Source organism: Opisthorchis viverrini, assembly GCF_000715545.1.
Source record: "Opisthorchis viverrini unplaced genomic scaffold opera_v5_30, whole genome shotgun sequence".
Lineage (NCBI taxonomy): Eukaryota > Metazoa > Platyhelminthes > Trematoda > Opisthorchiida > Opisthorchiidae > Opisthorchis > Opisthorchis viverrini.
In genome coordinates, this window is record NW_008751686.1 from 1,376,134 (window position 1) to 1,392,685 (window position 16,552).

At 42.0% G+C, this 16,552-nt stretch overlaps 2 protein-coding genes across 2 annotated transcripts in view; one reads left to right on the top strand and one right to left on the bottom strand.

Moving 5' to 3' along the window:
* T265_02459 (hypothetical protein) overlaps positions 1–16,552 on the bottom strand; it is a gene marked incomplete at both ends in the record, with an annotated part of 117,398 nt that overhangs the window by 74,886 nt on the left and 25,960 nt on the right. Inside the window, one exon of the mRNA XM_009166708.1 lies at positions 3,570–3,736. The remainder of the gene's footprint in view (positions 1–3,569; positions 3,737–16,552) is intronic.
* The window catches only part of T265_02458 (hypothetical protein), a gene marked incomplete at both ends in the record, with an annotated part of 85,309 nt that continues 78,815 nt past the window's right edge, over positions 10,059–16,552 (top strand). The window contains one exon of the mRNA XM_009166707.1: positions 10,059–10,135. Within this exon, the coding sequence (XP_009164971.1) occupies positions 10,059–10,135 (77 nt within the window). The remainder of the gene's footprint in view (positions 10,136–16,552) is intronic.

A 16,552-nucleotide genomic window follows, 5' to 3' on the forward strand; every position in this document is an offset into this window, starting at 1 on the left:
CGACAACAATTTCCAAGTTTCAAGCCACGCAAGTATGCCAAGAATAGAGCCGCTATCGTGGTAATAATGAAACGCAACTGTCGGCTAGCCGTTTATTCGACTCTTGCGGGTCCAGTACACTACTGCTACGAGAACCTCTGCCGCGGCATTCGACGCACTTCGATTATGGACGTCTTTGCCTGCTGAATATGGGAGACCAAGACTGAGTAACCACTAATTTACTATCCACAACGGTGGCACTCGGCTGTGTAGAGTACCCTGGTACACGACGATTAGATGAACTAGACAGTTCAATGTGGCATTCGACGAAAACATTGAACAAAGGGCTTTCTTGTGTCCCACTGCAAGAACACCGAACGTAAGATATATTTTGTCTGGATAATTCCATTCTCGCGGATCCCTATCCATCACAAAATCTGATAAAATATGAGGCTCGTTTTCTTCTAATCTCCTTCCCCAGATCAAAGTATAAATGAAAACTATATCCCCGTGAATGACTTATTGAAAATAAATCATAGCAGTGACTAATACACCGGTGATCGAAGTCTACAGTCTACAATATAAGTTCATACCACAGAACGATACAATAGTGAATTTGATAACCGATAGCTAATACTGATAGCTAATACAAATTCCATCTGAATCTGGTTGTCGCTGGTTCTCGCAAACTATCCAGCTGAGATCTGTGGGAACGTTTCATTTCTAAGCTAAATTCTATGTTCTCATGTTTCCTACGTAACTCGTTTCCTGCACTATCCCACTAATTTTCGAGCGTAGCTGTTCCAGCAATCTTGCCTCTGTGCTTTTAAATGATGATCGTTGTTGGATTACTCAAACATTTTCCCCTTATTTTTAACTAGTGCTGGACTAGTGAATTGTACAAGCCCCAGCAATCTTTCTTGTTTCTTGATATTCACTCAGTGCACATTCCTGCCTCGACATTAGTTTAATTTGACTAAAAAATTCTGATTCAATTCGCGAATAGTTAAAACAACTGTTTTCACGAGTTCTACTAGTTTGCCGTTAGATCATACGTTTGCTTTACTGCAGATTATCCATTCAAACAACCAGCTGATACAAATGCCAATGAATACAAACTCGTTGGCACAATCAAAGGCCTTTGGGAGTGAAAGTCCTTCTAGTATACATGTCTATTCCCATACTCTGCGTGCCTCGGTGCCATTTTGTTACTGTAACCCAATTTTTCTACGAAAACCTCTTATTCTTATGGCATGTTTAATTTAGAGTGCAGTATAGAGCATGTTGAGTATTTTAACCAGTCCAGACATTTTGATGTGCATCTCATATACCAACCTGACATCATATCCTTTGGTATTTCATCGGAATCTCCCGCGGGCTAATTTTCTGAACACATGTCAAACAAATACCTGTTATGGAACAGTAAAGAAACACCGATACACATGTGATCAAAACAAACTTCGTATTCTGTAGGTCGTCTTGACAGGAAGCTTGACGGGACGCAAGCCTCTTTGCGAATGTGACAGGAAGCTTGACGGGACGCAAGCCTCTGACTAGGCATTTGCGAATGCCCATTAAACGGAAATTGTTTGCAAAAAAGAAAAAAGAATTCCACCGAAAGGTTGAACAAATCCAGTGAAATTTGACATTAGGAATCTGATAGCCCGACGCATTCCGATCAGCCACTTCACATATAATTAGATGGGTGCTAATGCATTCATGAAGTCAGCTCAGTTGCTGTTGAGCTGCACAGTGCAATATCCTTCAACCGGAATGAGTTACTGGTCATAGAACGAAACAGTCAAGATTATCGACAAATTCAGAATGGCGGAATGATCCTTTCGAATTTTCCCAGGCTTTGAATAGCCCTCAGTAAAGGTTAGACATGCATCCATCATATCCGGTCCTTGTAAACGGTTTTCTCTATATGCTAAATGAATTCAACGTTAAGCTGATGACATCATCGTTCTATTTTCATTCATTTTGTGTGTCAGTGGGAACATGTCACTCATAACGTTTACAGAACAGCATACTTCCATAAATAGTGCGCTGACCAACGTGTGGATTTAAATATACCCAGTGGCCTCTGAACCACCTCAGGAGTGGCCAGTGTTTTCTGCGCCCTCCTGATACTTTTATTGGTTCCAGAAGCTCAACCATTATCTGGAACACGGTCCGATAGTTTTTCTCACCTCACGCATAGGACAGATGTGCTTACATTTTAAAATCAGTTTGCCCTGTTTTTGCGATACGTTTCTGAAGCTCTGAGGTCAGTGAACATCAGCCTTGGCCGTTCCTTTGCACCTGCAAAACGGGAATTTGTATCTCAGATGTCCCTCGGAAAAACTTGGAAGTCGCATGCTTCTTAACCACAAAAACATCTGTGTTGAAGGGCAGTGAACATCAGCCTTGGCCGTTCCTTTTCACCTGCAAAACGGGAATTTGTATCCCAGATGTCCCTCGGAAAGACTTGGAAGTCGCATGCTTCTTAACCACATAAACATCTGCGTTGAAGGACTCATTCTCACACGAGATAATAGAGCAGTGACATAATTCGTACGTCAATGCTGCTCTAGATGAAACGCTCACAAACAGAAATGTGGGCAGAAGAAACGCTGCACATTTCAATCACGTCAAAGGCGTTGATCCATTTTGGTGGAGACTTTGGCGGTTCGACGTTTAACTTACAACCTTCGAGTCCTATCTCATTTCATGTGCAATGAAGCTTCTTGCTCTGTTCTCATCTTTATAACTTCTATCTCCACTAAGGCGCAAGGTTTGTGAATAACTGCAAGTGCACTTTTACTAGCAGAGATATACTTCTTTGTAACGTTTTAGTTCTAGGATTAGCAGGCTGTGAGCTGCAAGCTGTCCAGGACAGCTGGTTTCTCTTTGGAAGTCCGTCCATCGCTTTGTTGAACGCGCAAACTCAAACTCCTAAAATTGTATTTCATTGTCAATAAAGCGGACTTAAGTTTATGCCAAGAGCTGTCTTTCTTGGCACGATATTAGTTATGAGGCTCATAGGAGTACACAAGTACAGCCGTGTCGAGCAATGTGATACTAAATCCAATAAAAACACAAAGGGTCACGTGTGAAGCATATTTTATTGGGAAAATGTTACAGCTGAGAAATCCGCAGCACTTCAAGTCCCTTGTCCGTTTTTCTTTCTAGTGGAAACTTGCGTATTAACTTCAGTCAATCAAATTTGCGATTTCCGTCATTGAGGGAGTGGTAATTCTGCCCGATTGAAAACAAATCATTTCATAATACCTCAGTGTTTAGCTGTTATGCTACCCACATAATGAACAAGGGCTGTTTGCCTCAGGTTGTTTGGACGTGGGTGGAAACGATGTCATTCACACAGATTGCCTTCATTCAATAGTTCCCGCTGTACCCTCCGAGGAATAGGAAACTCTTAGTTGTCACGAGAGAAACCTTGAATATTTTTAAAGTAACGTTGAATGACGCTCAGTCATGGCCACTCTTTTCCAGTGCACTTTGCCTAGATTTCCTGATTGTAAACATTCTATTGTATTCGGGAATCGATGTTTAAATGAAACTGTTCACGCGAAGCACGGACAACTCACCTGCGACGACATATAACGCATCACCCGTCTGGCCTTCTCGAATTACGTAGGCTCCTTGAGCAATATGCTTTTTGTACATGCACTTGACAATCTCCTCTACTTGTGATTCGTCCAAATGCCGTAGGAATTCATTATTTTCAATTGCCTCACGGATAAGATGACTCGACCTACAAACGGCGAAAAAGGTCACTCATTAGTAAATTGATAATTTGAAAGTTGTGTGAACGTGGCTGATGAAATACAATGTGAACTGTTCTGCTTATAAGTGGAGTTTTAATCAGGAAAAACTGAGTTGATCAGCTTGCGCTCTGGAGGTAGCGCACCTGGTCGTTTGTACTGGCTCATGCCTGACATGTACATCAGAGATATCCCACATAATTTTTCAAAGCTGCAACTGGGACCATCCACAGTAAATGGATTCTCAACTTACAATTTTGTAATCGACCAACACTTATTCTATATGCTTGCGTCTCCGTCACTTCACTCATTTTTTCCGCGAAGAATTAAGTTAAAGAATGCGAGGTAGCTCGTCACACGTGATGAGCCCATTCAGAATGTGCCTGCATCTAACGCCCTCGCAAATACACCTTTCAACAAATTCCGAATAACCGCTTTTCATAAGATCCAATAAAGACTAGTCTGCGAGATTTCAACCGACGCTGAACCTGATGACTCTCTCAAGTTCAGGACATTGGTTAGACGTGAATAGCGATAAACGAGTTCAAATACCAGAAAAGTCAGAGTGAGTCACACCCGCGTAGAGGAGACAGCTGTGTAATACATCCCGGTTAATCGACCATTCCGGTTAATCTTAACGAATATTTCGCGCTGCAACAGAATGCCTTGTTCTTGTAGATCCAGTGATTGCAAAGAAATTTCGAAAACGATGTCGGAAACGGGTTTAGGTAAGTGAGTGGGGCCAGTAAGCAAAATAGAAGACTTGTCGACCTGAGAACTGTCTTCCTAAACTTTAGGACATAATCCCAGACAACGAACTAAGGGTTAGACATTTCTATCCAATGTAATATCACTGGCTCTTATAAGTAAACGTTTTCAATCGGCGATCTGTCACTTTCTTCGCAAGCTTCAATTCATCTCCATAAGATGGTCTAGGAATTCTATCATCCTTATCCTGGTGAGGCCAGCCTGATACAATGGGATGTGACCATTTGAGACCCAACATTAGCGGTAAGCCAGCATCAATCATGGGTAATCATTAGAACGTTCACTTCCTATTCCTACTCAAACGCTCGTCAAGTAACGCTGAGAATGTCATTTGTACAAAAACCCACGCATCTCATCGTTGGGTTGAAGTTTTGTTTAGTACGCGTCAACCACAGTATTTGCCGCTTTATGGCGGAACAGGTGGTTCTTGGCGAGAAATCATTCTGAGGATTTAGACTTCCATGAAGTGTAGTCCGTCGCTGTGACTTGCCTGAAGTACAGGGAGAGGATTCGGAAATACATATTCATCACGAGTAGAAATTTCAGCTTGTTATCCATACTGTGGGCAGTCGGTGGACACTATTGAACTGCTGGTTATCAGGTTTCTTGGACGATGGAAAATGACGCCTCCATGGTGATTGCTGGCGTAATGGAACAGCTTGCTTTGCCAGCTCCATTCAGCAACTCCCACAATAGTTTTATAAATGCAGCTAGCTGATGAAAAACATTCCTTATCAAGAAGTGTTTTCATAAATCACAGATTCCCACAGCCGATTCTGCGCCGGTCTCCATTAACCGCGCAATGCTTTTAGCTGCAAAACCTTTGAGAACGGAGTAAAACTCTCTGCGCCAAATGTTGCATTCTATTGTGTATGCGCCCAAACTAAAAACAATTCTAATCTACCTTCACATTTTTGCAGCTCACCAAATTTTATTTTCCACTGAAGCAATCATATCTCTGGCAGAAACGTCTGCCACTGAAGCAATCATACCTCTGGCAGAAACGTCTCATGGAATAGTTTCCCCGCATCACTGAGACTCCGAGATGCCCAAACAGGGTACGAAAGATTGGAATAATACTCTGAACTCAATTGCCCGATTGCTTTAGTCCATCAGAGACACGTCATAGCTTTCAAAAATTCTGTTCCATTGTGCGAATACTGATCGCCTTGTGTGCTCTAAGGATTATTGAAAAGTCCGGAAAACGAAGAATGTCCTACACGTTTGAATAGCGTTCGGAGGGATGGATGTTTGATTTAGATACTAATGTCACGTCCACCCAGTTTAGCAGGGGCTGGTCAGGATAACAATAAAAAATTTTCGCGCTGTGTTTGTTGATATACTAAGAGGGGAAACGTGTTAATCAAAAAATTGTTAGAGTGTTACAAAATCTAATCGATTGGAAAGATGCTGAAAAACGACTACCCTTAGGCTTAATTTGGAGAAAAATCTGAAGAAACAAGGAAGGACACAATGGTGTTTGATGGAAATGCTTCAAATAAACATTACTCAAATCAGCACTCGTTTGTCTCGAATCAGTAATATAATCAACAGAAATTCCGCACCAAAAAAGACCGATTCCGGAGAAGATCAAGTCCAAGGACCATTTCGTTTTACTCGGTTTTTTCAAATGATCTATCTAGGGATGCAGTCACTTGCAGTTTGTTTAAGCACTTACATTATTTAAGATCAACGGCCTCTAAATAAAACCTCCCCAACATTTCGATAACGTAAGGAAGCATCAAAAAATGAGAGGGGAAAAAGAGGATGCTCTATAGTGCACTAAACCTCTTGAAATTCACCTTTTCCACAAGGATCGCTGATGTCAATATCAACCATTTTCAAAAAGGTTTCTCTAACACGGTCGCAAAGAAAGCATTGTTAAATTGATAATGTATACACCTGTGGCTTGCACCAGTACGGGAGTGCATACTCTTTGGTCACCTGCAGATGAAACAATGTCCAGAAGTGGTGATAACTAAGTCTCATCCTCCAGTTTATTGGACATCACTCATCACATGTCTGGTCTCTATAATACTCGGAAACAAATCTATCAAATAACGCGCCCATTCGTATTCTACTTGAGACAGTCATATGATATGCTGATTTGCCAAGAGACGAAAATGCACTTTATCTTCCCTTGGAACTCAAATAATTGATTAAATCGACAGTCGCGTGCCGTAAAAAAAATACAGGAGAAGTGCTCATTGCCCGACAGACTGACCAAAAAAATGGGTTTTTAGCAGCAAAATGGCACGTGTATGCTAGCTAAATCTGTTTTGACGACCTTAGCACTAAGGAGCTTTTTTGAGAGCGAGACTAAACGACCAAGTTGTGGGAGTCCCCCAAGAAGAAAGGACATTACCGCAGTGAACTCTATGGCCTTGCTTTTAAGGTAGCCTATCTTTTGCAAAACTTGCTCTGTGTAATTCTCCAGAACGAGGGACCCGCTAAGATTCGGCCAGTGTTGCCTGACATCGTATAGGAGACTTTCGCTTGCTTCACTCTTAAGAAAGATTTCTAAACTCTGTAAATTAACAGCAACATCTCTTCTATTGGTCATCGTTTGGCAGGTCCAAGAAGCTCAGCTACAACAGCATGTTTGTTTCATTTCTAATTGTGATGAGAAACCTTGCAACTTAAATTGTAGAACTGGCTGAGGTGATTTTCTAGCACAAATAAACAAGGTGTCCCTTAAATGCCTCCCTGCTGACTCTTCCCGGAAGTTTTTGAGTAGACCGTGTTTGTCCATTTCATGGAAGAAACGTTTTGGGAGTAGACCGGTTACGGTTTGTACGCCCTCCTCTGATATTTCTATACCAAGCGAAAACAGCTTCAGCTTAGTGAAAAATTGAAGGACGCTTTCAAAGTCGGTATTTCAGTTAGGGTCCCGACAAGGCTATTGATCAGGTGTTCCTATTGAGTGCGTTGCTAAACAGCAAGTTTTACAGTTCTCAGGACTAGCTACTCGTGCATACTCAGCGCTACGAGTGTATTATCGCAGTCTTTTGACGCGAGAGTAATAACATAACATAATAGTAACTAGTAATATCACTTGTTGCCATTTCCGCGGTTCGAATAGTAGTTCGAATTCAGTAAGACGATCAGAACGACGGCTGGTGGGACATTTCCAACATAACACTGCCGTCATGCTGCCTAACTTCATATATGTTATTGCACAAATAAATACACAAAGTGAAATGTCTAAACACTGAACCGAAGTGGAAAGTCTGGCTTCAGATACCTGTCCGAATTAGATAATGTCACGACAGTATTTACATCCTGTTTATTATTACTGTCCTTGAGGATGATGTCGATCATCGGTTTAGGGCAGTGCACACTGATGCTTTTGCCATTTACTGTAATACTGGATAAATTAGCGGGCGTTGCTTCATTCTAAGGAACAAACAAATTGGTTTCGCTACTCGATTAACCCTTCAGAGACGTTCGTTGAATAAGCAATGTACAGCTTAGTGGGGGGCATTGGTTCCCTCATTATTTACTGTAATACTGGATAAATTAGCGGGCGTTGCTTCATTCTAAGGAGGGAACAAATTGGTTTCGCTACTCGATTAACCCTTCAGAGACGTTCGTTGAATAAGCAATGTACAGCTTAGTGGGGGGTATTGGCGATTTCCCTCATTTGGAGAACAAAGAGCATTGCATTGGAGGGGGGTAAATGCAACCTATCGTTCGATCACGACGATGCATTCGAGGTAGTAAGTTACTATAGATGCCGAAACAGATGCCATGCGTGATTCGAGTTGGTAGACGTAAGGGAAAAATAGGTGGTGTAAACTCTTTCCTGATCTGAAATATTCTCTGACGTGAGCTAAATGCATTCAATCTCGGTAACCTATTACAAGTTACCTGATGTTCACAAAAGCTTGTCAAAATCTATGTAACACATCAAATCTCGAATGACAGGATGCGCGCAATAAATGTGCAGCTGTCTGGCTTTTTGGCACCTGTCAAAACTATAGAACACATCTATGAACTTTAAGATGACAACCTTATTAAATTTCTGCGGCTTGTGAAGGAGCGCCGAATAGTATGGAATGTTTGGCCTTGAGGCATTAAGGTTAGTGCATCACAAAAACACAATGGTTTTTCTATGATGCACGTGTTGCACCACTTACTATCCTTCGCCTGGGAGACAACAATGGGACTTCCTATGTATCGTTAACGCTGTTGAAAATGTGCAAACATATGCCATACTTATTTGGATGAAGATCACATCTAGACTTAGCGCTGAACTGCACGAAATTCTGCTATTTTTGTACATGAACTGTATCACAGTTTCTCAAGTTACAAGTGTTTCAGGCGGTTTGGATAGATATTTACTGTACTCCGTATGCGGCAGATAATCAACAGGTCATGCTTGAGGATACTGCTGCAATGAGCCTAACATTCAGTGAAATCCAGAAGAAGCAGTTAAGTTAATCCGGAAGAATCAGTCAAAATGTTAGTCATCCGCTCTTGGCCGCGAGGTTGCGGGTTCGAAACTCAATGGGGTTTCTCAGAATGTTCACTGTTGATGATTCCAAATAAGGGTGCATCACTGAGCAAAACTGCACGGAGAAAACACAAGCAAGGAAGTACCGGTGGACAGCGATACAGATGTGCGTACAGCAGATACCAGACAGAGGAACTAAGACGTGAACCAGTCGTGACTCTGAACAGTAGTCGAGCAGCTAAAAAGCGAATTGATTGGGCTGCAGCGCTCAGTGAGTGCCGCATTTCTCCGCCAGCCTTTCAGAATCACCCTTGCGCATGTGACTCTCGACAATTTCAGTTACATAATCGATCAATGGTGGCCTTGTATACCTAAAATGTCTCAGTTCTGTAATGTCCGAAGCTTCCGACGTGAACCTGCCCACATATTTTTCTTGCCCAGTCTGAAAGTAATCAGGGCACCTTTCATTTGGTCATTTCTTCACGTGGACTACACCGTGGATGTTTTTCTTGGTATTACAGAAAGACGAAATTTCTGTGGAGGCAAACCAACCTACATTTTCAGGGACCAAGCATTAAAGAACTCCAGACTGTGCAAATAAATGTCTCAGTGCAGGTACTAGGTGAAGTCGCGCAATCCTTTGGAATTACTGTGGGACTTTTCAGAACGCACACTTATGTACGCTAACGGAGCCTGCAAAAGCCAGATTGGACAAATGCCCAGGAGCCTGTCCTCTTCGTCCAACTTTCTTAACTATCGCAACAGCAGACCACGTTTCCAATCCTTTTCATCAGTGTTTATTAAACAGGTGTAGCTGCTGGCCACTACTTTCACCCGTGTCATCCTCGATTGTCCGATAGTTCGCTGTTCTAATTATGAGGACGACCGCTCAATCCCAAATAAAGGCAACCGTCTATAGTTTCAATGAACAAAATGCAGTTGGAATGCAGTTCCGATAGTTCGCTGTTCTAATTATGAGGATGACCACTCAATCCCAAATAAAGGCAACCGTCGTTAGTTTCAATGGACAAAATGGTTTTCAATCGTCACCGACTGTAAAATTTAGCCATCCAAAACATGAAAGACCCATGAAGTCAAATGTGATCGGATTATCTATCACCTGGAATGCAGGTGGCGAGTTACGGCCCAAACATCATAGTCCACGGTGAGTGCAGTAGTCAAAGAATTCGCAGTTACTCAGCCCGTTGATTATTAAGCGAGATAAGACCTCCACATATCCGAGGCTTGTTAGTTCCACATAGTTGCACGTAGTCGTGGCCTATGAGCTCAAGAGCCTAGTGTTTGAGTCTGCCTTTATTTGTGCCTTTTTAGATCTTGGGATTGAGGGGTTTGTGGGTTTTAAACAGAGTTAACTTGCTTTTAACATCACAATTTTTTGCCTGTATATAAAGCTGGATGACTATTGTGTTACCAAATGTCTAACTTATTAGACAACGGAGAGAGAGAGAGAGAGAGAGACAAAAGTGGGCCCAGACGGCAGCAACGTTCATGAGTAAGTGAAGAATCTTGACGCAGCATGCATCACGTAGACAAGCAGAGTGACATACGGTAGTACATATTGGACAAGGTCATTTACTGACTGCTGGTGTGGGACAGGCGACAGACGTGAATGAAGACAAATAAACACACATGCGGGAGTGGGTTTAGACGGCTGCTATACCAGTCCGGTTACTTCACACCTTGTTTACTCTAAGGAACTGATGACCTATCAAAGTTCACTCGAATATGACAGTTCATCAGACTTGTGTCATGATGTCTACACTCCAGAGAAGTTAGACGAACTTATGGTCATTTCACTCTTAATTTTTAACTTCTCTTCTCCCACAAAATAATTTTTAGAGCTCTTGAGCTGATTCAAAGTTAATTACGGTGTTTTCTACCTACTAGATGCAGAATCAGGCTTGATTTCGTGTAAACAATGAAAAAAAGTGACTATGCACTTGTTTCACCATGGAACCGAACGTTCAGACGAAAAGTACTTCTGCTGCTTCCGCAAACTCCACTGCATTGAGCCACTGCATACAAAATAGGTGGTCAGAGTTGAGGGGGATTGCGAAGCACCGGAAATGCAAATTGCTTGTGAACAATACATAGTCCGGGAGAGATTTTTTAGGGATAGGAAATTGGTAGGATGCTCTGTCAGTATACACAACCCATGATATTTATTCGTTGCTAGAACCGGAAATTCACCTTTGGTGAATTGAGCTGTGACGTAAGCACGTCTCTCTGTATTCCATAAGGGCGAGCTAGATAAATATGCCTATCCACACCACATATCCAAGCTACCCTGATAACACTCTACAAAAACCGACTATTAAAGAGTGTCAGGTGGTTTTCCAGACGCAAAACGCTACTGATTAGGTTGATGAGGACTGTTCAGCATTCAACCACCGGGTTTGCCCCACTTGAGGCGCATTTCCCCAGTTTCAGTCAATCTTATGTCCTATTTGAAGCGGACCATTATAAACGACACAACCAGGTGGATTCAAGTGAGTATTTGTTGCGAATCACTGAGTGTTTATGTTAGTGCTTTTGGCAAACGCGTTACAAGAGCACAGGTGATCTGACGATCGAAGACTGTGAAAACTGTAGCCTCAATTGGATGTGCGATTCTGATAGGTCATCTTTCACTCAATAGTTAGTGAAGCCCCACCCAGAAGAGATTGAAGGGGGACAAAAAATTAAAACAAAAGAGGCAATACACCTCTGTCAGTTACCGAAAGACTGACAACTTTGAGATAAATTTTCTCTCATCCCGAAAGTGGCTTCCCAATTTTAATAGTTATCCCAATGAACACGTAATTAATGCACTTGAGAAAATGGGCCCGCAGCATTTGCATCGCACTGAGTTTGGTGTGTGGCTCCTTTTTGTTGAACAACTTAAAATTCTAGTTATTGAAAAAAACTATCAGACGGTGCCCTCATGCAAGTGTCTTCTGGTCAAAACTGTCGTCTGTGTTTTTGCATTCTCCTTTTTACTCCCCTGTAAAGCAGTCTATGTGAAGTGAAACATAATCAGGGCGGATTTAGGAAAATGAATCTCTGGGAAGTCTTTCGCTGCACGTACGTGTGGCGACCAAACCTATAAAAGTCCATTTGATATTTGAAATCATATGAGTTCTTTTTGAACACACTTGAATAAAATTCAGCCAATTTGTTTAATTCTATCAGTGACTCTCACGCCATTTTAATGGTCATTTTTAATCCATTTCTACATTCCGTTGATTGGTCTTTACGGAACTGCAACCTACCTAGCATTCTTATATTTGGAATTCGTCGTGTTGACTTTATTTTGTTATTCCTTTGGTTGATCTCAACACCGGAAAGAAAACCGAATATATGAACGATTTTTGGACAAGGTCAACTGAATGAAATGCACTTTTTCGTACTATCTGTTCGTAAATATACCACTTTGGGACCGGAATCTAGTCTAGGTGAACCGTTCTGGGAAGCTAACCAGAAAGGCTCATGTCCTCTTATCTAATACTTATCGGCCTATGGCCTCAAAGCATCGCACATCATTTTTGTGCAAGATCAGGTTTCACCCTAATCCCCATTGGTTAATTCAAATTACAGCCTTGAAATTAGCTTCTATGCGTTCGTAAAATTATTGCATCACACTGGTATATTATTAACTCGTGCTATTCGGCTCCAACTGCGCTGGGTCTCCAATTACGGTGCAATGAGTCTGACTGCTTTTTGTCTTTATAAACCGGGCCTCTAAGACGCAATAGTTTAAGGGCTGGACTCAGACTTGGAGACGACCAACGTGAGTCTAGCTGTCAAACGGGTTGGGTCGCATCAATTTTGTGGCTTGAAATCTTACCACCCTTTGTTGTGATAGTCAGTTGTCTGACTAAACAAAATATCTCGTGTAACATGTGTATCAATATTCATCTGTTAAAACCCAATTAATCCAGGTGTTTGTTCCTTTCGCTTCAGTACCGCTTTTACACATATGAAATACTTTGATCTAAATACACACGAAAATAGTTGAGTCACTAGCATCATCCACTGTTAGCCCGCATATACCAGTTAACTCTGTGAAGACCAAAGTCAGAAAAAGCTATCATATCTGTCGGGATTTTCACGCCTACGAAAGTGTTATTTCTGCATATCTTTGAATCCTGTTGATGGAAAATATGACCACGTTGAACTTCGAGCAAATTCCTAGGCAGTCTCCACAGCAGTTTGCAGCTCCCTCACAGAATACATCTTTGATGTTCTCGAATTTGTTTTTCCGGGTAGTCAGTCCTAATAAAGAACTATCAGCTATCTAGTTAGGTGTTCCATCGATTTCACAACAGGATGGCTATAAACACCAGTCCAGCGTTGTGTCCTTAGGGACTGGTAGTCAGTCCTAATAAAGAACTATCAGCGATCTAGTTAGGTGTTCCATCGATTTCAAAACAGGATGGCTATAAACACCAGTCCAGTGTTGTGTCCTTAGGGACCCATATTCATTAGCATCCGCATGACCTCGGTTAGTTTTCCATTGAGGTCAACGGACGTGTCCAACCTAACGTAATTTAACTGTTTGGGTGATAGGTATGTTTGCATAAACCTGTGGGAAACCACGTTATCTGGTGTGGTTTACGCATGTTCCCCTATAGCACTCAGCATTGGAAGCCATCAGAAAAACCTGGCGGGAACAACATTAGTCAAAAGTGCTAACTGGAGGGAATGAGATAAATTCTTTCTGATTCGGACATAATAAGTATCCTGTGACCGCAATCGTGTGATTAGAGCTGCTTAACGGTCCGTTGAAACGTGGCCAGCTCGGGAGCATTCTCTGAGCTGCACAATCCACACTTGAAGGCTTTGTAACACAAAACTAGTGCGTGGTAATGTGCGTCTGTTTGGTTCCTCAAAGAGAACTAGAGAGAAGGAGTCCTTCTTTTGAAGTAAGGCGTTATATAAACGAGAAATTCAGCTGGGATTCAGATGAATCACCCCGTGATGCAAATTCAATTCGCAAATGTGCTTTATCCGAAGATATCTCTTCTTCAAATGATGACCGGTTGTCCACAGAGCAACTGTGAACTTCAGCAGATAGATAAAAATTTAAGGGTCAATCGGTTGTTTGCACAAACATGCACACTTCGGTTCCAACCTGTTCGAAGAGTGAACCATGGAAATTATCGGAAAAGTTGCAATGGGATCAATCTCGCGTACTTGCGGAGTGATTCCAGCTACCCCTCTATATATCGGAGAAAATTAAGCTTCAGGCTTCCGCTTACCGAAAACACTATTCTTGTTTCACGAAAGCTGAGTCACCGGCAACCGTTTAACTCTAGTTCGCGCTACCTTGTCTATGTGTGAATCACCACTCACCGAGTACATAACACCACCAGGATATGGTACCTGGTTTGCTTCTTGTGAGTACGCATTACCAGCTCCATAAGTGATTGAAACTATTCCCAATTTGTCAAATACTTCCACTTATAATCCGTTTCTTAGATCTTCATGGTGTTGCATGCGATTCATTTCTACTGGAACTAAAATGTGTAGAGAATCTGTGTTTAAGGTTAAGATCTGTCTGGTGTGAGGATCTTTGTGCTGATATTGATCCGTGTTCATCGCTTCATCAAGAGGAAAGTACTTGTTATCCTCAGTCCGAATGAAGTTCAATTACAGCGAATGAACCCCGATCAGCGGTGGGGCTTCGGCTCAAAAAACAAGTAGTAAAAGTGATGTAACACAACTTATCGAGAAGTTTGAAGTTGGAGGGAAGACGACAAATTGTTAAGCTGTAAGTCAAGCGTTGCTCTTCGTAAAGAATGTACTCTATATTTCGGTGTACCCCCGCATGTTTTGAAAATAAAGTAGGTTAACGCACTGGAGTTTTCACGCAAGGTGAATGACGTAGGTACTTGATATATCTGTGGTTATGTCGGCTTCTGAAACAGTACTATCAGCTTTCATCAACCATGGTTAAATATCCGTCCTAGATAGCAGAACAGTAAAGCAAGGATACTGAACTCCCTGAACTCAGTGGCTGGATAACATACAGCTGAATGAGTTACATACAACTTAATGGATACAGGATCAAGACTGAACCGGACGTGATGTGCGAGTGTGAACGCGTGGTAAAGCATGTCAAATCACGTATCATTTGTTTAAGCTAAATAGGACGATGGCCAGGGGGCCTACAACTGGTCAGGGTCAGCCGACAGACGTAGGCAAAGATTAACGTACATGCATACAACATCTGGTTAAACTCAGATGACGCTACACATATGCCGACGGAAGTCAACGTTGGAGAGACAACGTTCGATGTGATGCATTCCTAGTTAGAGCATTCAACGTCCATTGGCTCAATTCAACAACTAACTGAGGTATCTGCGGATATTCGACATACTGTGTCAACATTTGAGAATAAGGAAAAAACCGAAGGCATCAACCGTGAACACCATCGCCCGTTCAGACGTGATAATTCGACTGTGTCCAACATCTGCTGCCGAATTACTGTTAACACGCTCACAAGGACTTCAAATGCCGGTACGGTGAAGGATACGCACTGCTGATAGGGTTCTAAAAGAGCGAAAACTCAAGTCCAGTGTTCATCCTCTTTGTTGTGTACTCACCAAAATGACTGCACCAGGAATGATGAAGAACTGTTCAAACGAGAGTCCATTTATTGCATTCTTCTAGTACTTAACTCTAATTTCCGCAGCCAATTTGGAAATTGTTGATCCCTGTCATTAAATTGTGGTAGATACGTGGCTTAAACCCACGTATTGAGGAACTAAGTCTGAATGTAATTATAAAAGAACCTGAGTGAATCGCATGACACAATACAGAAGAGGTGCCCGTGAAATCACTAGTTAGTGAAAATCTAGATCAATGACAAAAATAGCATCGTTTCTAATGCAACACTTTCAGCAAGTTGTTTTGTGGCATGCAAACCCCTGGAATGATGTCAGCAATTATTGGCGCGGAAACAGCAACCATTTCAGCAGTACAACTGCCCAACAGCCTAATTTGGCATCGTACATGCTTTGGGTGTGTAGATCTCCGTGCGAACAGCGGTTGCGCAGAATGCTAGTGAAACAAACTCGTAGGTGGGATTCGCCGTTTTAATTTATTTTTGTTCGCTAATGCCTTTGGGACGCCCGCACGCATCGTTAAATCATGCATAACCCCGATTTCGCTTACGCCAATCGAGGTGCATGCTCATCTGCATGTTTCCATCGTTTTTTTTTCAGAAACCGGCTTTTAACGAAGGACAGGAATGTTTCCTTTAAAGCAGGTCTTCTGTTAGGTTGGGCTGTTTTATAGTGCACTCCAAGCTAGCCAACTGCTGTTTTGGCAGGCGCTTCACCAGCGCCTTGTAGTTTTTTTTTAATGCAATACACGGCATGGCGTACGGGCCCTGATGTCAACAAAGTGCAATTTTTAATAAAAGACCTTACAAAACTCTGTCATTGATGCTATTATTATGTTGTAAAAATACTCGGAGAAAAACCACATAATGTAGAGACATCGTTTTGCATATAAATTATCTTTTTTGGATGTATCGATAACGATGTGAACGGGTCATGCTTCCAAAACAATCGGT